Raw genomic sequence first — 27768 nt, forward strand, 5'->3', positions numbered from 1 at the left:
ATGTAACAACTGACAAACTACCAATTTGTTAAACTTAGAAAAGTACTAACTTACTTCCCCCCAAAAAGGAAAACCTTTGCATTTTGTTACTTGAGCTAATTCACATCCAAGTTATAAATGTTAAAAAATTTTTGTTTAAAAAAAAAGTTATTCTATGATTGTCCCAACTTATTTTGCTATGCCATAACAAAAACAAAATATCTTTGAAATGTTCTAGTATTTAAATGAAATCATGTGTGTAACATACACTTATTCAAAAAACGTTTACATCAATAATAGACCAACATACACATTAAATACCCTCTGAGTATAAACATGAGCTACAATAATGCCACATGAAACTCAGTACCTGTCGATTCACATACAACACAGTTATCAATCTGACTGGGGCTAGTACTATTTAAAGAACATGGTTAGTGACTCTCTCCTGGTATGAATATGCTGACATTCTCATCAACTGAATACCAACTTCATTATCTCATATTCTTTTGTCAAGTCCTTGTCTCCAGGTTGGAATAGCCCTAGGGAGAAGAAGAAGGGCAATTATAAATGCAAAGGGAATTTTTTTTTTAAGATTTTTACTTATTTATTTGAGAGAGAGAGAATAAGAGACAGCATGAGAGGGAGGAAGACCAGAGGGAGAAGCAGACTCCCCACTGAGCGGGGAGCCTGATGCGGGACTCGATCCCGGAGCTCCAGGATCACGACCTGAGCTGAAGGCAGTCGCTCAACCAACTGAACCACCCAGGCGCCCAATACAAAGGGAATTTTTAAAAAATCCTAATTAAATTCTACGGTGGACTCACTGAGAGATAATATGCCTCCTAGATAAGTAAAAGGCTTTTCACGGGTGACTTTGACCACACAAGATTGTTGACATATGCATGTCAGAATCTAACCCATGTAAAATGCCACTCTATGTTATTAGGTACAAAGTGTAAATAGCTCAAGTTTTCAACGTATAGGAATGATAGAACATCGGGCGCCTGGGTGGCTCAGTTGGTTAAGCGACTGCCTTCAGCTCAGGTCATGATCCCGGGGTCCTGGGATCGAGTCCCACATCAGGCTCCCCCTGCTCTGTGGAGAGTCTGCTTCTCCTTCTGCCTCTGCCTGCCACTCCCCCTGCTTGTGCTCTCCCTCTCTCTCTGTCAAATAAATAAATAAATAAAATCTTTAAAAAAAAAAAAGGAATGATAGAACATCTATATAATTGAACATTACTTAGCAACTTTTATCAGCTTTTTACTGTAAAATCTAGCATGCATATAGAAGTTGTATAAAATATAAATACGTAGTTATTAAATTATTACAAAGTGGACACCCACTCTAACTCCTTTTTACCTGTGTGGGATATGCAGAAGTGGCCCAGAGCTTGTGGGTCCCGTCTTCTTGGTCCGTTCCTCCCAACCTTTGGTAGGTCTGTAAAGCCTAGAGGGATCTCTACTAACGTTGTTTTCAACCTGTAATCAGAATGAAAATGAGTGCCAGTTACTTTATATGAACTATGAAGTTTGGACTAGTGAGTGAGATCTTTAGTAACAACAGCAAGCAGTTATAAGAAACATCCTTGACATTCGCTAAACAGAAATAAAACTGTTAACCTTTTCAGCAAACTTCTGGTTGTGTTCCGAGAGCTAACCTAAAATCTGGACTCCATCAATCTATTAATAAACTGTTAATTTAGCTTCTTTTTTCTAGTTCAATTATTTTATTCTGCTTCCACTGTTGTTCTATTTTTTGTTTCTATTCTGAGGGAAATGTAATGCCGCCAAGTGTGATAGTGGGATGGCCAAGATAAATAACCACCAGAAGTCCTTCGTTCCTTCCGTTCCCATGAGAGTCACCAACATCTGTAGTCCGTGTACTCCCAGGGAGATTAAGCAATGCTCCTAGCTGCCATAGGTCTAAAACAGAGGCATATACAGAAAAAAAAATGAAAAACAGAATGAAGAGTAGGAAGAGAAAATTAATTCAGGGTAAAAGAAAATAAGGTGCTTAGAATGTGAAATGGCAGAATTCCAACAATAGTTGCTTAAGTTGTACTAAACTGTGCTTTGTAATATGTAAATCCGTTAAGTACGAAATCTAGAGGAAGTGATACAGAAATAGAGTTCTGGATATAAAGAAAATGGATTTTATGCTTGTCTCCTTACAAATCAAGGAGTTAGGATATAGTAACAATAAAAATAAATCTTAGCACACAGCACCTTTTCTTTTAATTTTGCCAGTTTCCTTTGTTTTTCTGCCTTTTCGTCTTCCTTTAACTGTCGATCTAGAATTTTCAATTCGAGTTTATGTAAATCCTAAAAAAATACACCAACAAAAGAAGAGTAACATTAAGAAAATAAAATTCAGCAGAATTTGTTTCAAAGGTCAGTTGCTTGTTGCAAGCAAAATTAAATTACCCTAAATATCAAGACTTCAATATTAACCTTTTCCAACAAAGGCTAAGAGCTGTATTTATCCTGAATATAAATGTAACACATGCACATCCTTTCTGAATCACTTTAGCTATCTCTTGTTTTATTTTATAGTTCAATCTAAAACTCCTTTTCTTTTAATAGTTGAGCTAAGCCCATTTTCACTTATTGATACAGGTATGTCTGGTTTTAGATCTCTCACATATTTTGTTTTACATGATTTCTTTTTTTTCTTGGTCTTTTATTGTGCGGACTGCTCGCCTTTTTTGGTGGGCGGTGGGGAGAATGCATGGGATCTTTTGTTATTTAGGAAGATTTTTACATATGGACTAAGGGAAATTCCATTAATGTGTTTTTGTCTATTATTTTTCTTTGTATTTCCCTTATTTTTTGCTTTATGACAGTTGCTTATATGTCTTTTGATGCATATAACAGTTCGTAAGAATTATTTCATAACAGTTATATCTCATTTTTTTAAAAAGATTTTATTTATGTATTTGACAGAGAGAGAGTGCACAAGCAGGTGGAGTGGCAGGCAGAGGGAGAAGCAGGCTCCCTGCTGAGCAGAAAGCCTGACTGGGGGCTTGATTCCAGGACCCTAGGATCATTACTTGAGTCGAAGGCAGACACTTAACTGACTGAGCCACCCAGCCGCCCCTAGTTCTATCTCATTTGAACCCTTTTTCATTTTAAAGTATCCTTCCCTGGGGTGCCTGGGCGGTAGAGTTGGTTAAGTGCCCGACTCCTGGTTTCAGGTCATGATCTCAGGGCCATGAGACTGAGCCCTGCACTGGGCTCCATGCTCAGCAGGGAGTCTGCTGGAAATTCTCTCTGCCCACCCGCCCCCCCCATGCGTGCATGCACGTGCCCCCAACCCTCTCTAATAAATAAATCTTGAAAAAACAGCCTTCCTTATCTTTTTAAATACTTTTTGGACTGAATTCCACTTTAATAGTAAAACTGTAAACTCTTTCTTCTATTAGCATTTTTCTTGTATATGTTTTTTTAAACTCCCCTATTATCCCCTACCTCTCTGCAGTAACCTTGATTCCCTTAAGTCCATACTGAGTTTCTATACTGTACCAGACCCTAGGGTACAAGGATGAACAAAAAGGACAAACCCTCTGCTCTCATGGAGCTTTCACAGTGGTGGGGAGATGGAAAAGTGAACAAGTAAGCAAATCACCTGTGGGGAAGGGACCGGCGGGGTCTGGCAGAGAAGACAGGACAAGCATGGCCCGGCCCATGGCTACCTTTCCAGCCTCGTCCCCTGCTGCTTCCCAGCTCCTGTGTGGTGCCCTGACATTCCTGCAGTTCTTACAGGTTTCCCCCCAAACCACACCGTTACCCTCCTGCGAGCTGCCCTTCATGCTCTTCCCTCTGCCAGGAAGGATCCACCCCCCGCACCTCTCTTCTCCAAGCCTCCACCCCAGCATCACCTTTGGTCTGCCACCCGCAGCCCTGGAAGGCTTCCCTCACTGCCTGCCCACCTCCTGAAGTCCCAGGCCCACCACCTCCATCACCCCACTTCTGCGTGGTCTCCCGTTTTCGCTGACCTCAGTCTGGAGGCAACACCCCTATGGGGGGCCCTGAAGGCTACCCAGAAACCATTATTGACTCACTCGTTCCTGAAACCTGGAGATCTCCTCGGCAGCGGTTTTCCTCCTTTCGGCCTTTTCTGCCTTTTCCCTCATCTCCTTTTCATGCCTCAGAAATGCTTCCTGCTCTTTCTTCTGCTGGGCGTAACTCTCCAGGAGCACTTTTAGTTTAAACTGGCGACGGCGCTCTTTCTGCTGATGCTTCTCTTTCTCTGCTTCTTCTTTCACCTGGGAGGCACGCCTCATTGATCTTTCGAGATTTTTCTGCTTCTTCCACGCTTCCACTGCCAGTTTCTGCTTCTTTCTTTGCTCCTCTTCTCGCTTCTGATTATCTTCTTTTTTATTGTGCAGGAGCAGAGAGATGTTCTCTGCCTTTTCCTTCAACTTGAAAATTTCCTCCTTCTTTTGCAGCTTTTTGGTTTTCCAGTTCTGAATAGACTAAATGATTAAAAAAAAAAACAACAAAGAAGGACAGCAAGAGAAAAACATTTTTAATAACCAAGAGCACTCGAAAAGGCAATCTCAAATCCACCTTTCTAGAAAGAATATTGTAAAAAAAAAAAAAGAAAGAAAGAATATTGTTTGCAGATGCTGGTTGCTTTGGTTTTAAAGCATTTTTTTTCCTAAACCAATGCAATTTTTTTCCTACTTCATTTTTTTTTAAATAATGGACCTTTTATTTATTTGTTTAAAGATTTTATTTATTTATTTGACAGAGAGAGACAGCGAGAGAGGCAACACAAGCAGGGAGCGTGGGAGAGGGAGAAGCAGACTCCCCATGGGGCAGGGAGCCCGACGCGGGGCTCGATCCCAGGACCCCGGGATCATGACCTGAGCCGAAGGCAGACGTCCAACGACGGAGCCACCAAGGCGCCCCGATGATGTACCTTTTAAACACTGAGTGTTGGTTTATCCTTTTGGTCTTCTTCCTCTCTCAATCCCCAGGCTCACAGAGACTGCACCTCATCAAGTGGCCTCCTCTCCTGTACCCCCTTCACTTGCATTCATTAGGGAACAACTCTTTCTTCTGATCATCTCACTCTGCTTCCAAACCCTCTGTCTAGGCTTAGAACACTTGCTGAGTGACTTTTTCTCTGTCAAATATCAGAAGAGGAATTACAGGTGGGCTGCTTGAGAGCATGGGTCTGAAGCCAGCCGTCTGGGACCAAATCCTGGCTCTGCCATTTAGTAGGTGTGCTCTTGCATGAGTCACGAAGCTTCTCTGACCTCATTTTGCTCATCTGTAAAGGCAGTGGGTAGTACCTCTCAAACAGGGTTGTTGTGAAGATTCAGTGAATCAGTGCCTGGCACATACTGATTCACGAGTGTGAAAAAAAAGGTAAAATTGCTATATTGCATTTATGGGTATATAAATATTATTTAGAATCCTAGCAGCCTGCTAGCAGCCACAAAGGATACATCTATTGAATGACTTTTCCCTCCAGTGAGGACACTGTTTCGTCATCTTTTCTCATGGCGTATCATACATTCATGAGATAAATCCCTGTGGTACGTGTACTATATGCAAGGTGGTGTGCTAGGAGCTACAGATAATTAAAACAGTACCAAGTGCCATCTAGAACAGAGTCTCTCAAAGTGCAGGTCCACAAATATATCAGCAATTCATGCCAGAATGTAAATCAGTGTACTACTTCCTTCAATGAGAAAGTTTTCTACAGAAAAAAAAAAGTGAACTCAACTAAACAGTGTGCTTATTGAGTAGCTGATTCTGGTGTAGTCGATTTATCCTACTGGAAACCAGCAACAGCTTACGAACTAACATCTAGTCCATGGACCAAGTTTGAGTAGCACAGCTCCAGGTGAGATAAGGTACATGCATAAACACTAGCACATATATGTGCCCTAGCATGTCAAAGAAGACATGTAAACAAGGAGCACTTGGGTGGCTCAGTTGCCTAAGTGTCCGATTCTTGATTTTGGCTCTGGTCATGATCTCAGGGTCGTGGGATCGAGCCCGGGTTTGGCCTCAGTGCTGGGTATGGAGACTGCTTGAGATTCTCTCTCTCCCTCTCCTTCTGCCCTCCCTCCGCCCCCTGCTCACACTCACTCTATCTCAAAAAAAAAAAAAAAAAAAGAGAGGTATACACGAGGTGTCTGTGAATTCTGCAGGGACTTCCTGTGTCTCAGTGGGCAAGCAGGAAGTAGCATCTGATTGGGCAGATTTTGATGGGCTGGCACTGGAGCGGGGGAAGAAAGAATGGAGGCTCCAGAAGGATGGAACAAGACAAGCAAGGGTGCTCGGGCCAGTAAGTTCAGAGCACGTCTGAAAATCATTATCTTCAGTTGGGCAAAACACAGGACATGTTAAGGGAAGTGGGAGATAAAAATGGAAAATCACCTACTCATCATCTTTTTTTTTTTAAAGATTTTATTTTTAAGTAATCTCTAGACCCAACGTGAGGTTCGAACTCCCAACCCTGAGATGAAGAGTCACACGCTCCACTTACTAGCCAGCCAGGCACCTTCCTACTCATCTTAAGCTCAGTAGAGTTAAAACTACGTTCCTGAGGCTCTCCCTGCAAATTCCCTCTTCTCCAACATGTCCTACTTCAGTAAACAGCCCCTCAACCTGACACCCCACCTACCTCACTCCTACATTCAATCAGGTGTCAAACAACAGGAAACAGACTGAGAAGAAGAGTGAGCTAGAATCCAGGTGGTTCACCTTTATTACAAGAAGCACTGTGCCTGCTCCTTTTCCCTAGAGAGGTGGCTCTCAAACTTGAGCTCGTAACGGAATAACCCAGTGGCCTTGTGAAAACATAGATTGCTCCCCACGCCCAGAGTTCAGATTAGGTCTGGGGTTGGGGCCCAGAAAGTTCTAACAAGTCCTACTGATGCTGACTTTGCTGGTCCAGGGACCCCATGTTTTCAGTATCCTGGGAAAAAAAGCCCAAATAATTCTTAACAGCTCATTATTTTGAATTTTTAAAAATGACTTGTTTCGAGGTGCTTGGGTGGCTCAGTTGGTTAAGCGTCTGATTCTTGATTTTGGCTCAGGTCACGGTCTCAGGGTCATGAGATTGAGCCCTGTGATGGGCTTCGTGCTGGATGTGGAGCCTGCTTAAGATCCTCCCTCTCCCTCTGCCCCTCCTGCCCTCCCCACCCCCTCCATGAGTGCACATTTGCACACTCTAAAAAACAACAAAAAAAAACTTATTTAAAAAAATTTCCTTAGAGTCCCAAATGTCAATTTTCCTACATTCAACTTATTTCGAAGGGAAAAAAACAACAACAAATGAACCCTAGTTATTTTCTCTAAAATTTTAAATTAAATGTGGAATCGACATTTCTTTAATGCTCCTCAGGTATGTCATCTGTTGAACAATCATACTTTTGCTGTCAAACCAAGCTAGCTGATGTTTATTATAGTGGAAGTCTACAAAAAAGGGACTCAGACTCAGACTATCTAAACCCATGGTACTCAACCAGGGGCAATTCTTGCCATCCAGGGAGCACTGGGTAACGTATGGAGACATTGTTGATGATCACAACTTAAGGGAGTGTTACTGGCATTGAGAGGGTTGAGGCTAGGGATGCTGCTAACCATCTACAATGCACAGGACAGCAAAGAAGACTCCAGCCCAAACAGTTCACGGTGCCAAGGCTGAGAAGTCCTGATTTAAACCAATGCCAGAGTAACATTATTGTGAAAATGGAACCTGTTAGGTATTGCTACCAGTAAGAGTTACTCTTTCCTCTGGGGTAGCCAACATCTTGAGTCTTTTAAAATAAACAATGAGGCTTAAGCTCCAAAACTCCAAGAAACATTTAAGAATCAAAGAGTCTTTCCCTACTGCCTTTTTATTTTCTCTTGAAAACAATCAGGCCTTGGTGGTAAGATTTCTTTTACCAAAAGCCTAAGTAGTTCTGGATTTCCCACATTTCAGGTGGACACAGGGGGGTTTTTGCCCACCATCAGAAGTTTTCTGGCCCGTTGTATTTCTTAGGGTAGAAAGGTTTGGCCTTGAAGAAGTTCAACTGGTGCTCCCTTAGTTGGGTAAGATTACTTAACTTCTCGCTGCTTCAGTTTCTCTTTTATAGGACAGTGGGGTGGGGGACTATAAACACACTTCACGAGTGACTGTAAAGTTAATGATCCATGTTAAAGAGTCTAGCACCGTGCCTGGAAGACAGAAACATACAAGTAATAGCTATTGTTGTGATTATTACCTCTTTTTTTCTTTCTTCCAGGGCCAGAAATTTTTGATACCATTTCTCGTGCTGCTGAACTTCCTCCTGCGTTCTTCCAGGAAGGTTTTCTAGAACTTCTCCCATGAACGTAGGCCTCCCTTTATGTTTGTTTCTCACCTTCACAAAGTTCTGGTGGTCATAGTCATCCCAGCCCCCTTGTCGCCCTCCTGTTTGCTGAAGGAATTTTTCGAAATCTACCACTTCTTCTGGAAGAGTGCTCAGCATTTCTCTGTCTACAGGAAGCTTGCCTGACATGGCTCTGAAAGCTGCCTCTGCTCCTGAGTTACCCAAAGCCCACATGTCGATTTTTCTTGATATGGCACTTAACTCATTATTGGTGGTTTTCTCTTCTTTAAGAAGCTCTTCATATCTGAAATTTTTAAAGGTAAACTTTGAATAATGAGATACAAACCAATCCATATCGACCTTGCCTTTTTTCCCCTCAAATTTCATTATTCCTGACTCTTTACGTGTCATCTTCTCGACTTAAAATTATTAACATTACAAATCTAAGCCTTAAAAGAGTTTCCTCAGAGGGGGAAAAAAACCATCTTTCAAATTCTTATTTGGGTTTTCTATCTTGTCCAAATATAAGTGAAAATTCACTTGAAACATGAAAAGCAATCTGAAACCTAAAACAAAAGAAGAGAGGTGCTATATTGCTCTTGTGTAAGACTAATATCAAATACAGAACAATAAAATGGCTTGTGTACAACAACCTAGTGGAGAGGCAATGAAAAATAAAGGTCAATAATTTTATATCAAAATGAATTTAAAACATACATCAACCTCTGCTCTTCCTTAAAAGTGTTAATCGCATTTTCAATTTCTTCCATCATTTCTCTGAGCTTTTCAACAACTGTAAAAAAAAATAACACGGAAAGACGGTTATGTCGTATTTTAGTAGGACTAAGAATAAAATGTTAGGAGAAAATGGAATGTTGCCTTAATTTATCAACATTTCTTAACCTAAAGGATAAGACAGTTGTGCTTTTATAAAGCTAGTGTTTATGACGGCAGTTTTTTTCTGATTATAGATTTATTCCTGTGCACATGTATTATTAAACCATACTGTCATTATTTTTCCCACGGAAATGTTTTATACTACACATACTGCCTTGTGACAAGCAGTTTTCATTTAACAAAATATGGTTAAATACATGTGGTTAAGTTTCCATATCAATATACGTATGTCCCTCCCTCATTTTTTTCATGGCTTCATGGTATTTCTTTCTTTTTTTTTTTTAACATTGTATTTATTTATTTGACAGAGAGAGACATGGCAAGAGAGGGAACACAAGCAGGGGGCGAGGGAGAGGGAGAAGCAGGCTTCCCGTGGAGCAGGGAGCCCGATGCGGGGCTCGATCCGAGGACCCTGGGATCAAGCGGCTGAAGGCAGACGCTTAACGACTGAGCCACCCAGGTGCCCCATGGCTTCATGGTATTTCATTGTCTACATTTACCCTAAGTCATTTCATTAATTCTTCAAGTGATGAACCCTTCAGTGGTAAATACTTTTGTGTAGTGATTTTGCATGCTCAAGTGTTTTTAGACAATAATTGAAAAATTTGAATGCCAAATCAAAAAGTGTATGTGCTTTACAGTATGGTCCACAATGGCACACTGTCCTGACGGTGCTTGGAGGCTCTACTCACTTACGGTTCCTGAGTGTCCCCTTCCCGTGCACCTTGAACCATTTCCAAAATGAGAGGCGAAATGGATCATGACTGATTTCACTGACATTTTTGCGAACATTAACGAGCCTCAGCATTTTTCTCATATGTGTTTTGTATTTCTTTTGCTATAAACGAGCCCCTGATAATCTTTACCCATCTTTCCACTAGGTTATTTACCTTTGTTGCTCCAATTTGTCGGTACTCTTTATATGTTATGGACATTAGTTTTTTAAGTTACATATGTATTGCTGATATTTTCCCAATTTGTTTGTCAACTTTATGTTTTTGGGGTTTTTTGTGTGTGTGTGAAGTAGTCAATTATGTCTACTTTTGGCTCTATGGCTTCTGATTGTCATTCTTATAAACTAGAATACAATTATAAAAATATGAACTCATGTTCTTTTCTAGGATATTTATGGCTTCATGTATTAATTTAATAAATAATAACTAGGATAGTCACAGTTACCATTTCTTAGTGCTTCCTAGGTTATAAACATTTGACAGGTGCTTTATACGCATCGTCTCACTTCATCTCCCCAAGAATCCTGACAGAGGTCCTATGATTATCTCCATTTTACAGCTACAGAAATAAAAGCTCAGATCAAGTAATTTGCCTAAAATCACATAACTAATAAGTGATTTGATCCTTCAGGAATGAATGTTGGTGTGCGCAGGGAGGTAAGGATGCCATTTCCTTTTTTTCCAAATGGCTAGCATTTGCCCCAATACTATTAACCTTTTCCTTATGTATTCAAAATGCATTTATTTGAAAGGCGATTATTTCAAAAAGCAAATGTTGGGAAAAGCACAAGGCTAGGAATCAGGAAATTCCCTCTTTTCTTCTTCATTAGCTGAATCTGAACTCCTCCAAACCAGAGGTTCCATCCTGTACATGACACTATTTTCTGTTCAGTCAACTTCATAATTTGCGAGGATGTGATAGCATTTTAAAGGTAAAGCAACTACATAAACACCACCTGTCACAGTTAATTATTAATGTATCTTTCCTGATCCCTAACCAATAGATTATGGCCTGGCTCCATTAAGGCCAAAGGAAAACAAGCACTTATTAGGAGAGTATATAAATATTTCTAATGAGCAACAGCAAATACTAATACATAAGACAGAACAGAAATCTAAATTCACTCACAATCAGGTGTAGGCTTCACATCTTTTAACTGGTGCTGAAGTTTCTTTACATTGTTATGTATTTTGGCCAATTGTTGCTGGATTTTTGCTCCTACAAGGAAGAAGTATGTACTTTTAAATAACTCTATGACAAAGGTGGTTACAACTCAGGGTTCTACACGTAAGGCTGATCACTATCACTTAGTAAAAGATAGCCAAGAGAAATTAAATAAAGGACAAAAGATGGTCAAAAAAAATCACAAAAGATATTTGTGTCAAAACAGCCTGAACATTTTAAGTAACCTCGCTTAACTAAAGCAGCATCTCCCAGTTTCCTCCAATATTTAAAAGCACAATGGGTTAAGTCTTACTATAAAAGGAAATGTTCATTCTTTCTCTCTCTCTCCTTTTTTGAACTCTTTGGAGATTGAATGATTGGACTCTGTTCTAAATACATGGAACAGGAGCTCAGATGTAGTCATGTTTTATTCTTAAAAAGTTTTTTTTTCTTTTTGTTATAATTTATGGAAACAGAATTTGATCTCTACTGTTGGAATATTAAAACTGTCTACCCAATATTAATTCTATGCATACCAACAAACTTCCTGATGAGAATTAATGTCATCTAACCACATCCTCCATGACAGGGGTCGGTGAGACCCACTGGTGTCACGGTCATGGCCTTGAGGAGGTGCCCAGCTGCCATGCAGTGGTACCTATATGCTACAGGTTGCCAAGCTCAACCAACGGTCTAACCTAAAGTAACATGCTAGGCCCACGGTAAGAGCCTGATGAAGGTCTCAAAGACATTTGCAGATGTTCTGTATCAGCAGCAGAAAGACCGGATTCTTCTCTATTTTCTTTCTGAAGTAATAATCTTACTTTAATGTTTATTTAAATTATTAAGCTAGTATCATATATTCATATATATTCATATGATATTATTTTATCATTTTTGGGTACTTTATGTGCCCCCTCTTCCTTTATTGCAACTTTTCCACAAATAAGCATGAAGTACCAAACAGCTGTCCCAAAGTCCTTAAAACCAATTAATTTCTTAAAAGATTTTATTTATTTATCTATCAGAGAGAGAGAGAGAGACAGAGAGAGAGCGAGAGCACAAGCAGGGGGAGTGGGAGAGGGAGAAGCAGGCTTCCCACTGAGCAGGGAGCCCGATGCGGGGCTCGATCCCAGGACCCTGGGATCATGACCTGAGTCGAAGGCAGATGCTTAGCTACTGAGCCACCCAGGTGCCCCTTAAAACCAATTATTATTTTTTAAGTTTACCTATAGGCCCAGAGCCAGTGCTAATACCCAAAACAAACCTCACACATGTATATGTGACTTTGGTTTGTTCTATCTTTTCTTAAAAGTAATTTATTTATTTATTTAAGTAATCTCTACACCCAACGTGGGGCTTGAACTCACAGCCCTGAGATCAAGAGTCGCATGCTCTTCCTACTGAGCCAGCCAGATGCCCCAGGATTTGTTCTACTTTCTATTAAAATTCAAGAGTTCCCTAAAAGCAGAAATATGTCCAGTGTACTTTATAGGATTTCATTCATTCACTGTTGGAAACGTAGGTCGGGCAACTTCTCTAGAGAAGTGTAGTAAGTAGGAAACAGTTCTGTTATCTTGTTTTTGTCACCGTTTGATCAACTACAGTGATACTGCGATAGGGCAAATGATCCCTTAATTATTCATTTGAACTGACAGTATGTATGGGCCATCCTTTAAATACAGTATCACACAAACACAGGCCAAAATTGTGGTGTGATATTGAGGCAAGGAAAAGGTATTTACTACTTCTAAGTTGTAATATGGCAAGAAGAAACGTCTATAAACTTATACTGGGACAGTGCATTCCTTCCTCTCCTAGATAAGATGAACACAAAGTGTGAACAAAGAGAGGCGAAACTGTACAATAATGGGAAATGAAAAGACAGAAATAAAGTTGCCTTACAAAAGGGAATGCACAGAAGGGAGACACTGCAATAATGGCATGATCAAGAGATAGAAAGATCAGTCTTGGGGCGCCTGGGCGGCTCAGTCAGCTAAGGGTCTGACTCTTGATTTTGGCTCAGCGGAGAGTCCGCTTGAGATTCTCTGTCTCCCTCCTTCCCTCCCCCTGTTGACACTCTTGCTCTCTCTCTCTAAAATAAATAAGTGAACAAATAAAATCTTTAAAAAAAAAGATCAGTTTCTTAGTCATCTATTAAAGAACTGAGAGAAAGTAAAAAATATTAAACTAGGGATGTTTAGATGTCTCCATAAATCAAAGAGGAGAACTGGACATTTGGTAATTATATTAGGTCCTGCTGTCATCCCAAGAGAAGAGGAAGAATGATTCTTGCCACTACCTGACAGAAGATGACTTTTTACAATACTACCGTTGTATATTCTGAAAGAAAACATTTATTAAGAATTTCTTTTAACTGACTATAAAGGAGTAGAGGTAGTGCAATTTTTATATAAGTCTTAACGGTTCATAAGGCTTAGCTGATAACCATTATTTTTCCTTTATGTAATGCTAAGCAGTTTTTTTTTTCATTCTAACATAAAAATTTTGCAACATATAAAATCTACAACAAAACAAGACATTTTTATAGAATTCTTTTAAGGGCAACATTTAGTACACTGTTAACAATGATGAATATTTGTAACAAACAACATATTCATTGTGCACTTTACACGGTACTTTCGCATATATTACCTCACTGGATGCACAGACCACTCCCCTGAGGCGGAAATGGTAGGTTTTCTATCACAGACAAGTGAACTCAGGTTTGAGCAGCTGTGTACCTTCCCCACTTCCTACCACTACGAAATCTAGCTTCTGCATCCACTGATGTTGACCTATTCAGTCAACAATACCAGGGTGATGAGCTAAGACTAGAAAGCCCAGGAACCGATTTCCCTTCATTTTAAGAAATTTTAATAGCATTAATTGGTTTGGCAACCAAAAAACAAAACCCTCTTTTTCCTCTTAAAGACAAAGAAATGTACATAGAAAACAATCCAGTTTGGATGACCAAATAGTGACCTGAAAAAAGAGATACAAATCCCTAAAAGACAGACTCATTACCAACTAGAAAGTATTTTGATGGAGAATATAACAGTCAAAGCACAAAGACAAAGCAAAACAACTACAACTTGATGTCACTCAACAGTTTGTAGCTCATCATGAACTCAACTTACTTTCTGTTTTCCTGCTGTTAATCAATTTATTTTCCAATTCTTCCAGCATACTATGCTCACTTCTGAAGTCACTTTTTTGGTTGTAGAAATGACTGTGTTTATCTTTTTCTATGTTAATAACTCTTTAGGAAAAGAAACAAATGGCATAAATGTGATTTAAATATATTTTTAATTGTTTAAAATATGAAGACACTCATTATAATCAGTACTTATGGATGGATTAATTCATCTAAGGAGCCCAAATATAATTACTAGAATTAATAAGGCTAAGGAGTCAAAGTAGTAGTTAGAAAAGAGTCAAGTTCAACTATAATCATGAGTAATTTGAATTGCTGGTTAAATTACAAAATGTGAGTTTCAGAAAAGGCAGTCATGCACTGGCTTTGAAAATACAATAGCAATTTGGCTCTTGATTCCAACTCAATCTTACTGTGGCCTCAAAGCGGCCACCATTGCTGATGGCTGCTTTCAACAGGAGATACAGTTAGCTTTGTAAACGGAGCCAAGACCTTTCACCTCTCCTGCGGTGAACCTCCTCCTCACAAAAATGTGAATAATGGCAGCTCTCTACTACCTAAGCAAGGCTGTGATTAAATTATATAAGGGCACACCTCCATGCAGTAAATACATACTACGGAAATGCGTTATTAATATAATTAATAAAACTAAAATTTCAAGAAGCAAACGATCTCCATAGACAGGAATTTTGGTATAATTAGGGATATTGTCTACAAGGACTTCAAAGCTTCTTCTGTGTCCTCTTTGCTCCTTGGATCTAGTCCATCTACCAGTACGGAGTTCTAATGTTAGCTTGAACCCTGGGGTAAGACAAAACAGATACTAGCAAGAAGAGTTTCTGGTTGGACAAAGAAATTTATTTTCTTTTTCCAGAAATCAACACAAATTCTTCTCCAGGAATCCTGGATTTAATGAATGATGGAATGTCTCGGGCCATTGACTTAATTTCATACAACCTGAGGAGTAACTATCTAAGAGTTTCCCAATATTTTCCAATTTGCCATCCATAAGAAAGAAAAAGTCAGTATTTATAAAGTTCAGTGGGGTAAACAGATGGGACAGCCATGGGCCCTACCTGGCTGCCTCAAAGGCTGAGAAGATCATACTGTAGTATGTGGGCTTGGGAGAGGAAGCAAAGGGTAGGACAGAGCTGTCAAATGGATCTCAGTCTACATGTCAAGTCTTAAGGACTGAGCATGGCTACTGGAGTCCTGTGCTGAGGACTGGGAAGCCCATCCAGGCTCTGGTTGCAGGTGAGGGAAATGATAGGATCAGACAGAAATGTCTCCATGTACAGGGGATACGCTAGGACAGTAAGTTATGCTTTGTGATTCCTGGATTAGAAACAGTCACCTGTAAAGACATTCAATATGTACTAATGGAGACAAACAGCTAAACACAGGAAAAGATGCTCAACCTCACTCGTAACAGGAGAAATGCGAAGTAAAACTAGACCACAGTAACATCGTACACCTATCAGACTGGCAAAAATCACAAGTGTAAATACATATTCTGTTGACAAAACTGTGGGGAAATAGGTCCTCTCACACGTTATTCGTGGAATTGCAAATCGCCTGTGGAGCGCTGTTTGGCAATATTTATTACATCTGCAAACCCATATGCCTTTGACTGAGCATTTCTACCTCTAGGAATTTTTCCTAAAGATGCACTAACACATACACAAAATGATGTGGACCTACGTAGATACTGTGATTCGTTATGGCCAAAGATTGACTATAACCTAAATGTCCATCACTATGGGGCAGGTTACATAAATTACGGTGCATTCATGCCCTGGGACCCAGCGAAGCAGTATCAGGTTCTGTGTGCTGATAGGGAAAGAGCTCCCGAGATACACTCTTCTTCTAACAAAGGTTTTATGTGAAAATGTTAGACACACAACCAGAAGTAGAGAGTGATCTAATGACTCCCCTTACATATCCTCACACCACTCTTATTTGACAATTTGCCCTCTCTTGGTTTACCTAGCTCTTTTCCTTATTTTAATCTCTCTTTCTCTCTCCCTTTTACTGAAGCATTCTAAAGTAAATCCACTGCATTATATAATTTCACCCCAGCATACTTGAGTGTGCATCTCTGGAGATTATGGATACTTAGCTACAACGCCATGATCCTGTCTGACAAAATCAACAATTCCTTGGTATGCTCTTAAGTTAAAAATAAAACAAAACAAAGCAAGATGCACGGTAGTGTGTACAGTATGCTCCCATTTATATAAAAAAGGAAAACTCTGAATATGTATTTTTCTTTCCTCCTAAGCACATAAAAATCCTGTGGAAGGATACATAAGAAACTAAAAATAGTGGCTATCTGAAGGGAAGAGAAGTGGGTGGCGGGGGCCCGGGGTAAAACAGAGACTTTCCACTGTGTACCCCTCAATGTGTGCTGATTTTTGAACCATGTGAATAGATTATTACCTATGCTGAAAACAAAACAGAATTATATTCTGAACTTTGTTTTTTTGTATTCAATGAAAATTGTTGGCCAGAGACACTCTATTAACGGCTCTTTCTAATACTCTTTCCATGAGTTTTTCCAAGATTTTATAACAAGATGAAGAAAGCCTAATCAGAGCTGTAAAACCAACATATACTGGTACAGAAAGTCTCTACACTGCCATAATCTACTGGTTTGCTATAGACATGGCCATTAACCACTTGGCCGATTACCCATCTAGGGGCAAACATAAGACAGACCCCTAACCTACAGTCCAGTCCTACCTAAAGTCATGCATTTTCGAAATAAAAAATAAAATAAAATTGTATTTTCACAAATTCTGAGTGTTAAAAATATAAGTATTATATCAATGCGGAGAGCATTCAATCTCCCAAAGCTACAGTATGGTATAACATTGCACAATTTAAACAGTATTCTTTTTTGTTGGCAGACTTTCTAAACAGAACTGCCACTAATCCCGGGCCTGAGACCATTTCTTACAACAGGCTCCACTTCTCCTGATTTCTTTAGCAAACTGATATTGTACAAATTCAAGGCAGTGTTTGTAAAAAGCTCTCAGCTGCAGGGTAGGGTTGGGTGGTACGAGTTCTAATGCTTTTGATCATCCTGCACACTATTTATCATATCACGGTGCTGCTGACAATACTGAACATTCAACAGATATCACTGGCTATTAAAAGAAAAAACATACACATACACTAAAAGTTAAAATAAATGGCAACTTCTCAGTTACTCTAGTCATGATGTGCAAGACAGATCTGAAAGGGGAGAGCAAGGGAGGGAGATCAATTAAAAGGCCATTTCAAGAAAAATAACTTGAGGATACAAACTCTTCATTAAAACTACTGACTCCCTCAAAAACAGTTACCAAGTGCTTACGTTGGGCAATGAAAATGTACTGATGTATGCGATCTAAAGAAATAACTGTTTTGTTTCCCTTCAAACACACTGATTCAAAATAATATGTGAAAATAACTCTACTTAAACCTTTATATTAAATAGTCTGTTATCATTTGTCTTTTTCATATCCCGGCCTTTCTCATTCATCTCTGGAAAGCCAGTGACTAGAATTTTGTAACTCAGTGTGGGACTGGAGAGGGTAGAGTAGAATTAACTTCATACTGTCCACAAAAACACGGCTAGTAATGTTAATTGAAGATAATGTTCTTATACTTACTGATTTTTTAATTTTTCTGCTGTGCGTATGAACTCTGCTTTCTTTGTCCGACTAACTTTCTGCTTCCAGTTTTGAAGCTGAAAAGGACGAATCCCACCTGAACTACCGAAACAGCTATCATTCTACACAGAGAACAAAAACAAATTTACCATGAATAAGAAAAATGGCAAGAGATGAAGGCAGACTTTTTTTTCAGAGAGAAAGCATCAGTAATAATAATGAAGTCTCTTGGGGGATAATCTGGGGGCCCGTCTTATGTAATTTTTTAAAAATATATTTGTGGAAGAAGGAATAGCTACCTTAAAATGCTGAATTAAGAAATATTAAGTCTCTGGGGATTTTCACAAAAAGATCTAATTCTTTCAGTCATTTAGCAATATGTATCGGGACGCTTACGACACGACATGTGGTGCGCTAGACACACCACAGAAACAGTGATGACCCACATCAATATGGCCCCGGGCTGAAAGTCTGGTGAGGGAAACAGATTTACAAAGAAAAGGGTAAACAAACAATAAATTAAAAAAACACCAACTGCAATAAGTGCTACTTAAGAAACGAACAGGACTGGGATGGAGATAATGGGTTAAAGGACTGCTTTTCTCAGTAAGAATGGCCACAGAGGTTCTATCGAGGGGGATGACGCTTAAGGAAGACTGGAGCCAGCCATGTCAAAAACAGTAGGGGACGGGGTCCCAGGCAGAGGGCGCAGCGTGTGCACAAGTCGCAGGGCAGGCAAGACCTTGGCTGGTTCAAGCAGACAGAGAGCTAAGGTGACACGATGTTAGTAAAGGCGGGGAGCTTGGTAGGAGATGAAGGTAGACAGGCAGGTATGTGGCCCATCACGGTGGCATTTTAAGTCACTTAGGGGGTCTGGATTTTACTCAAGAGCTTTGAGCAGGAGAATACCGTGACACATGTAATTTTTTAGGAAACGCTTTCCGGCCATTTTTGGAGACTAAATTGGTGGGAGGTGGGGGAAGAGGTAAAGCAGGACTGGAAGCAGAAGGATCAAGGACGTAGCTGGTACGGATGAGGAATGATGGTGTCTAGGACCACTGGGGTGGCGCAGATAGAAGAAGGATCTCCGGGTCCTGGGACTGAGTCCCACGTCTGGCTCCATGCTCAGTGCAGAATCTGCTTGTCCCTCTCCCTCCCCTTCTGCTCCTCCCCGTTCTCTCTCTCTCTCTCAAATAAATGAAATCTTAAAAAAAAAAAAAAGAAGTAAGACTAAATAGATTTTGCATCTATAACCAAGAGGAATTGCTGACAGATTAATGTAGATGAGAGAGAAAGGAAACAAGGCTTTACATTTCTAGGCGCAAGCTAAAAAAAAAAAAAAAAGTAATGAATTCAGGAGATATTTTTTTCACTGAGATACAATTCACATTACCATATAGTATATCCATCTAAAGTGTACAATTCAATGGTTTTTAAGATATTCACAAATGTGTGCAAAATCACTACTATCTAATTCCGGAAAATTTCCATCATACCAAAAAGAAATCCCATACCCATCATACTTCCACCCCTCTTCCCTACAAGCCTCTGGCAACCATTTAATCTTATTTTCGACTCCATGGATTTGCCTGCTCTGGACAATTAATATAAATGGGATCACACAATGTGTAACCCTTTGTGTCTGGCTTCTTTCACTTAGCATAATGTTTTCAATATTCATCTGTATTGTGCCATAAATCTGTACTTCATTTCTTTTTATATCTGAATAATATTCTATTGTATGGATCTACTGTATGTGGTTTATCCATTCATCAGTTGATGGACAATGGGCTATTTGCACTATTTGGCCAATATGAATAATGCTACTATGAACATTTGTGTACAAGTTTTAATATGAATACGCTTTCTCTTGAGCATACAACTCACAGTGGAATTTTTGGATCATAAGGTTAATTCTATGTTTTATTTTCTCATTTTAAAAACTGGGTTGTTGGGGAGCCTGGGTGGCTCAGTTGGTTAAGCATCTGCCTTTGGCTCAGGTCATGATCCCAGGGTCATGGGATCGAGCCCCACATCAGGCTCCCTGCTCAGCACTCTCCCAGCTCATGCACTCTCTCTCTCTCAAGTAAATAAAATCTTTAAAAAATAAAAATAAAAAAATAAAAATCACGTTGTCTTTTTGTTGAGTTGGAAGCATTCTTTATATATTGGGGATATAACTCCCTTATCAGATAAAAGACCTGCAAATATTCCCAATTTCCCTGAGCCGTCTTTCCATTTTCTTGATAATATCCTTCAAAGCACAAATATTTTCAATTTTGATAAAGCCCAATTTATCCATTTTATCTTTGGCGGCTTGTGCATTAGATATCCTACAGAAGAAACATTCAAAGGTCATGAAGACTCACATCTACATTTCTTCTAAGAATTTTATAGTTTTATCTCTTACATTTAGGTCTCCATCCATTTAGGGTTAATGTTTATATATGGTGTGTGGCAGGAGTCCAACTTCACTGTTTTGTATGTACATACCCAGTTATTCCAACGTCACCTGTTGAAAAGAATCTTCTTTCCTTATTGAATTGGCACCCTTGTTGAAAATCAACTGTCCATAAACATAGGGTTTACCTCTTAACTCTCATTGATCTATATGTCTATCCTTATGCCAGTATCACACAGTTGATTACTATAGCTTTGTAGTAAGTTTTGAAATCAGGAAGTATGAGTCCTCCAACTCTGTTCTTCAAGATTGTTTTGGCTATTTTGGGACCCTTGCATTTCCCATATGAATTTTAGGATCAGTTTATCAATGTATGCACAAAAAGACAACTTAAGATTTTCACATGGATTTTAACTCTGTAAATCAATCTGGGGAGTAGTGCCATCTTAACTCTTCGTATTCATAAACCTAAAATATCCAATGATGTAAGTCTTCTTTCCTTTCTTTCAGTGATGGAATTTTTAGAGTATAAGCTTTGTACTTCTTTTGTTAAATTCATTCCTATGTACTTTATTTTTGTACTACTACTGTAAACAGAATTATTTTCTTAATTCCATTTTGAATTGTCCATTGCTAGTATATAGAATTAAAACTGATTTTTATTGATTGCTTTTTTATCCTTCAATCTTGCTGAATTTATTTGCTCTAGTAGTTTCTACACGGATCCTTTAAATTTTTTATATACAAATCATGCCACCTGCAAATAAGAATAGTTTTACTTCTTTTCCAATTTGTTTCTCTTGCCTAATTGCCTTTGCTAGAATCTCCAGTGAATAAGTGGTGAGAATGGACATTCTTGTCTTGTTCCTTAACTTATATGGGAAGCTTTTTAAAAAAATTATTTATTTATTATTAATTTTTTTATTTTGAGAGTGAGAGAGCACACAAGCAGGGAGGAGGGTCAGGGAGAGAGGGAGAAGCAGATTCTCCACTGAGCAGGGAGCCCGACACGGGGCTTGATCCCAGGATCCTGAGATCATGACCTGAGCCAAAGGCAGACACTTAACTGACTGAGCCACCCAGGTGCCCCTGTGGAAAGATTTTAATCCTTTGTCATTAAGTCAGCTGTGGGCATTTTATAGATGCCTGTATCAGAATGAGGAGTTCCCTTATATTGTTAGTTTGTTGAATGTTTTTTTTTTTTTAAATCAGGAAAATGTGTTGGATCTTGTAAATTGCTCCTTCTACATCTATTGAGATGATCGTGTAGTTTGTCCTTTATTCTATTAATAAGTTGTATTACATTGATAGATTTTCATGTGCTGAACTAACCTTGCATCTCTGGAACAAATCCCAACTGATCATGGTATGTAATCCTTTTCATATGTTATTAGATTTGTGTTGCTAGTATTTTGTTGGGAAATTTGCATCTATATTCATAAGAAATCTTAGTTTGTTATTTTCTTTCTTGTGATTTCTTTGTCTGATTGTGCTATCAGGGTAAAAATAATGAGTTGAAAAATGTTGAAATGAGTTGAAAAATGTTCCCTCCTCTATATTCTGAAAAAAGTTTGTTATGAAACAAAAAAATACATTTATACTGACTTCTATATTTACCTCCCCATTTACTTACCAGTACTCTTTATTCATCCTCTTCTTCATGTGGATTTGAATTTTTATGCAGTGTTTTTATTTCAGTTTAAAGGACTTCCTTTAATATTTCTTGTAAGGCATATATGCTGGCATATGCTAGTGTTTGTCTGGAAATGTCTTAATTTTTCCATTTTTAAGGAATAATTTTGGTGGACATAGAATTCTTGGTTGACAGTCCTTTTCTTTCAGCACTTTCACTATGTCATCCCACTGCCTTCTGGAATCCAAGGTTTCTGAGGAGAAGTCCGCTGTTAATCTTACTGAAGATTCCTTGTATGTGCCGAATTTCTTCTCTTTTGGTGCTTTCAAGTTTTTTGTTTTTGTCTTCCAACAGTTTGATTATGAAGTGTCCAGGTATGACCTCTTGAGTTTACTCTACTTGGAGTTCATCAAGCTCTAACAATATGTAGATTAATATTTTTCATCAAATTTGGGAAGTTTTCAGGGCAGCTGGGTCACTCAGTCGGTTAAGCCTCTGACTCTCAATCTCAGCTCAGGTCTTGATCTCAGGGTCGTCCTGAGTACAAGCCCCACATTGGGCTCCACACTGGCTGTGGAGCCTACTTAAAAAAAAATTAGGGATGTTTTCAGCCATTATTTCTTCTAATATTCTGCCCCTCCCCATTTCTCTTTCCTCTCCTTCTGAGACTCTCAGTATGTATGACCTTCATGATGTCTCACAGGACTCTGAGGCTCTGTTCATTTTTTTTTTCTTTCTGTTCCTCAGTGTGGATAATCTGAATTGGCCTATCTTCAAGTTTCCTTGAATCTTGAAGCTCAAATCGGATGCTGAGGCCCTCTAATGAACTTTTCATTTGAGTTCTTGTACTTTTTAACTCCAGAATTTCTATTTGATTTTTTAAAACAATTTTAATCTCCTTATAGGTATTTTTAATTTGGTGAGAAACCATCCTCATGCTTTCTTTCAGTTCTGTAGCCATGGTTTCCTTTAGTTTTTTGAATGAATTTAAAACAGCTTATTTAAAGTTTTTCTCTATTATTTCCAACATCTAGTCTTCTTTTGAGATAGCTTTAAAAAAAAAAAATTCTCTTGTGTGTGAACCATACTTCCATGGTTTTTTGCATGTCTCTTTTTTTTTTTGGTTAAAAACTTGATGTTAAAAACTATAATTTTGTTAATATAACTAAATATTATATTGCTATATAATTATTATTATATTATATTATAAATATAACAATTATATTAAGAAAATATAATTTACCTCTGAAACTGAGATTCTCTTCCAACCCCAAGCTTTGTTGTTGTTGCCGTTTGTTTAGTCAACTTCCGACACTGATTCTGCAAAGTCTATATTCTTTGTCTGTGTGGCTCTGAAACCTCTGCTTGGTTAGCTCAGTCGTCACCTAATGGCTGACTGGTCAGAGGTCTTCCTAGCTGCCGTGAACCAATACATCTCCCAGCCCTTGCTGAGGGGGTCTGTGTGCATACCAGGACGTGAAGCCTCGACATGGAGGCAGGCAGTTTACAAGTCAACCTTAGCCTTCTTGTCACTTGCGCAGAGCTTCAAGGCCAGCCAAAGATGAAGGCTTAGGTCTTTCTCAGATCCTCCCTGGTGTACTGGTTTCCTACGGCTACTGCAACAACTTACTACAGGTTAGTTTAATACAACCTTGCTGGCTTAAGCATCACAAATTTATTCTCTTACAGTTCTGGAGGCCCAGTTACCATTAAGGTGGTGGCAGGTTTGTGCTCCTTCTGGAGACTTCAGAGGAGAATCTACTTCCATACTTTTTTTCAGCTTAGAAGCCACCTTCATCCTTGGCTCGTGCCCCTTCCTCACATCACTGCATCCTCTTTCTTCCGTTGTCACATCTCCTACCACTGGCTCTGATCCTTCTGCCTTCCTCTTATAAGGACCTTCGTGAATACATTAGGCTCACACAGATAATCCAGGATAATCTCCCCGTGTTAAGATACCTAATTCAATCACATCTGCAAAGTCCCTTTTACCAGGCAAGGTCACAGGGTCACAGTACTGGGGATTAGAATGTGAATATGCTTGAGGGGCCATTATTCAGCCTACCACACCTAAACATGGACATAACCCTATGCATGTGTGTGATCTTCTAGAGGAAATTCCTTGTGAGTTATCATGTCAAGTCGGAGAAAGAATGTAGTTATTACTGAAGGACTACTCCAAGCAGCCAAGGGCCGTAACATTTAGGCCATCAGAGGGAAGTTCACTTAACAAACAAAACAAAACAGAAGACACAGCCCTATCATGGTTTAAAGCAGGGCCATACATTAGTGTGACACTGTTAGAAATACCTTTAAAAACTCATAATTCAAGTATTAAAATGATTAAGAGGGAAATGGCATTTGAGAGGAAGGTAGAGAGATTTGTGGTCTTCAGTCTTGAAAGGCAATAGTGAGGGGGATTATCAGCAAATAATATACTTGGAGCGCCTGGGTGGCTCAGTCATTTAGGCATCTGCCCTCGGCTCAGGTCATGGTCCCAGGGTCCTGGGATTGAGCCCCGCATCGGGCTCCCTGCTCCGCGGGAAGCCTGCTTCTCCCTCTCCTCCCCGCTCGTGCTCTCTATCTCTGTCTCTTTCTCAAATAAATAAATAAATCTTAAAAAGAAAACACAACACAACAAAACAAATAATATGCAAATATTAGAAAGGACAGACAGGGCATGGTATTACTTTTCAATATGGGTAAGAAATTTATAGGGTTCCACACCCTAAGGAGGTTGTAGAATAAAATAAAATATAAAATGTTTCTAAAACCTCAAAGATAATTTCTCCAAAATAACTTAAAAGAACCGTTACAGACTAATTTATGTCCCCCCCGCCCCCGTTCATACATTGAGGCCCTATCCCCACTTCGTGACTATATTTGGAGATAGGGCCTTTGAGAAAGTAATAAAGTTAAATGAGGTCATAAGGGTGAGGTCCTATTCCACCAGGACTAGTGTCCTTGTAAGAGGAGGCGACATCGGTGATCTCTCTCTCTCTCTATGCGTGCACAGAGGAAAGGCCACCTGAGGACACATGAGAAGGCAGCTATCTACACGCCAAGGAGAGACCTTACACCACCAAACAATCCTGGCAGCACCTTGATCTTGGACTTCTAGCCTCCAGAACTGTGAGAAAATTAACTCCTATTGTGTAAGCCACCCAGTCTGTGGTATTTTGTTATGGATACCCTAACAGACATACAGGACTTTCAAGTACTTTAGTGAACATCTCTTACATCATGAGGTTGTCATCAGGAAAATCTCTCCTCAAGAAAACGTTAGTTGGTTTCACTATTAGAGTCAGTGGGAATATTCATTCACTTAATCATACGACAATTATTCAAGTTCAACGGTAGGCTGAGAATTTGAGTGTGTAGGTATGTGTGTGGTATACTGAGGGAAGTCCAAAGATGGATAACATGTAGTTAAAATCCTCAAAAACCTTAATATGGTACAGCTGTGATTCTAATTCCTTGTTTAAAGTCCAAACACCCTCGAGAGTCTACTCTGTTACTGTTGTCGTCATCAACTATGAGGCTCTGCCTTCCTTAAAATGATGAGAGCGCAGAAAGCAGGGTGTCTCAACCTCAACACTCCTGACGTTTTGGACTAGATAACTTTTTTGTTGTGGGGGGCTGTCCTTCAGCTTCTACTCACTAGATGCTAGTAGCCCACACAACCCATCCCTGCCCCAGTCCTGACAATCAAAAACATCTCCAGACATTGCTAAATGTCGGGAGCAGATAAAACATTTGAAACAGCTCCACAGGTGATTTTGGTCCAAGCCCTGGAAAGGCAAACCTCTGAGGATCACCAGAAGGGAGTGATAAAAAGGTTCATCAATAACAATATCATGCAACTTGTGAGGAATGCAAACCAGGAGGCAAAACACGGTTATAAGAATTTGAACCAGAGTAAGCCAGAAAGGTTTCATGGAGAAAGCCAGAAAGATGGCTAAACCACTAGGATCATACATTAAACAAAATGTTAAAAATTATCTTTTAAAATATTTTATGCATTATGTATTTTTATATATTTTACTTTTTTTCCCCCCTGAGACATTTGGGCCAGAGTTAGAATAATAAAGAGAACAGAGGATGTGTGAAAACATTTGCCTGAGGTGGAATTTCCTGAGCTCATACAAGTAAAGACAGAAAAATTGCTATACTCCCTTAGAGGAAGAAAAAGATGGAACCTGTCCTCAGCTCACAACGGCCTTCCTTCAGGTTTGGATTGATCCTCAAATATTTAGCGAGTGCCTACTATGTTCCAGGACTAAACTCAAGAGTGGAACTGGGAACACAATAGTGAATAAGACTTCCAAACGATTCTGCCTTCCTACAGCTTACATTCCCATGGTGGAGGCAGAGGTGTGGAGAAAAATGAAAATATGTAATTGAGCATATAGTACTAAGTGCTATGGAGCAAAATAAAACCAGAAAAGGGAACAGGGCATGCTCAGTAAGGGGATTCAGTTTAGGGAGGTCATGAAAAGAATCACTGAGCTGATGGCATTTGAACAAAGTTAAGTGAAAGAAACACAACTAGCCATAGAACCAGGAGGGAAGAGCATTTCAAGCAAAGGGAATAGCAATTACAAAGCTTATACGGTAGGAGAGAACTAGGCCTGTCTGAGGGTCAACCAGGAGGCGGGTATGGTTGCAGCAGACTTAGAGCAGGGAACTGGAGAAGAGCTAACAGGGAGAGGGTGGGGGTAGCTCATAGGCCCTGTAGACCATGGTAAGGACATTGGTTTTGGCTATGAGGGTTCTGAGCAGAAGAGTGTCATTATTGGACTGAATCGCCCTGGCTGTTGTGAATACTTTAGGAAGGCAAGAGTGTTAGAACAGAAACCAACTAGAAAAGTATTTCAGCCAGGGAGAAATGATGGCGTGGCCAAAGACAGTGGCGCTGGAGGTGTGAAGAGTGGGATTCCCGATTTATTCTGCAGGTAGAACGTGGAGGAATTGCCCACTCTTTGGGTGTGGGCTGTGAGACAATGAGAGCAGTGAAGGTCTTGGCTTAAGCCACTGGATCCAACCATTCTTGAGGATCCCTGTGGTTCACGCTGCCAGACAAAGGGGTCCGAGGCAGATCTCTGGAAACACATCTGCCTCGGACCACCCCATATTTATTCCTCCTTGTGACCCCAACGCAGGTACAATAACAAAGCAGCAAATTACTGGGCACCGAATCTCTCTCCAACCAAGCACTGTGCCAGGGCCTTCCCAGACATAAGGACCACGGCTCCGTAAGGTGCAGTTAACCCGATCCAGTTTTTGCAAAAGGCACTAAGTCGCGGAAAGGATATGTTCTCATCACAAGGCTAAAAAGCGGCAGAGCCCGGGTTTCCACCGAGATCTTTCCTCGATTCCAAAACCACATGGAGGTGGCTCTGGAAGAGCAGTTAAACGCACAAGCCAACAAAGCACAGCGCCTGGGTGGGCCAGGCCGCGAGCAAAGGGAGGGGAACGCCGCACCTCCCGCCTGCGGAACCGCGCCGCAGAGGACACCTGTTCAGCGAGGGCCGGGACCCCGTCCCGCCCCCGGCACCCACATCCCCCTCAGTCAGGCCCACGCCCGCCGCCTGAGAGGCTTCTGGCCCGTCTCGGTTTACCTGTTGCGGCACCTGCGCTGCTCCCACTCCGCTCCCGGTGGCCGCGCCCGCCCCCGCCACAGCCCCGGCTACCGCGGTGGCCGCCGCCGCCACCACGACCGTCGTCAGGGCGGCCATCTTTCCTCGCCAAGCTGCTTGGGCCGCAGTGGCCACCCGGGGCCACGGGGTTCCGGCCGCGAGAGCTCCTGGTCCTGCAGACCGTTGC

General features: G+C 40.2%; 1 protein-coding gene across 1 annotated transcript; it reads right to left on the reverse strand.

The window, feature by feature from the left end:
- Window positions 1-105: 105 nt before the first annotated feature.
- On the reverse strand, window positions 106-27768 carry CCDC112 (coiled-coil domain containing 112). The gene is made up of 10 exons (XM_028093024.1): window positions 27564-27768; window positions 17909-18030; window positions 14236-14357; window positions 11060-11149; window positions 9017-9092; window positions 8213-8603; window positions 4043-4456; window positions 2208-2303; window positions 1342-1460; window positions 106-521 (listed from the first exon to the last, which is right to left on the reverse strand). The coding sequence occupies exons 1-10, from the start codon at window positions 27678-27680 to the stop codon at window positions 479-481; spliced, it is 1590 nt and encodes a 529-aa protein (XP_027948825.1). The 5' UTR covers window positions 27681-27768; the 3' UTR covers window positions 106-478.

Source organism: Eumetopias jubatus, unplaced genomic scaffold, assembly GCF_037043125.1.
Source record: "Eumetopias jubatus isolate StellerSeaLion01/CBP00866 unplaced genomic scaffold, mEumJub1_p1.0 scaffold_5, whole genome shotgun sequence".
Taxonomy (NCBI): Eukaryota; Metazoa; Chordata; class Mammalia; order Carnivora; family Otariidae; genus Eumetopias; species Eumetopias jubatus.

Excerpts from the sequence above, each read along its gene's own strand:
- CCDC112 (XM_028093024.1), bottom strand. The coding sequence starts at position 27,680 with ATGGCCGCCCTGACGACGGTCGTGGTGGCGGCGGCGGCCACCGCGGTA. Across the intron at positions 11,150-14,235 it reads TAACAGCAGGAAAACAGAAA|GAGCAAAAATCCAGCAACAA; the intron begins GTAAGTTGAGTT and ends TCTTCCTTGTAG. Across the intron at positions 2,304-4,042 it reads TCTCCAGGTTTCAGGAACGA|GATTTACATAAACTCGAATT; the intron begins GTGAGTCAATAA and ends GTATTTTTTTAG.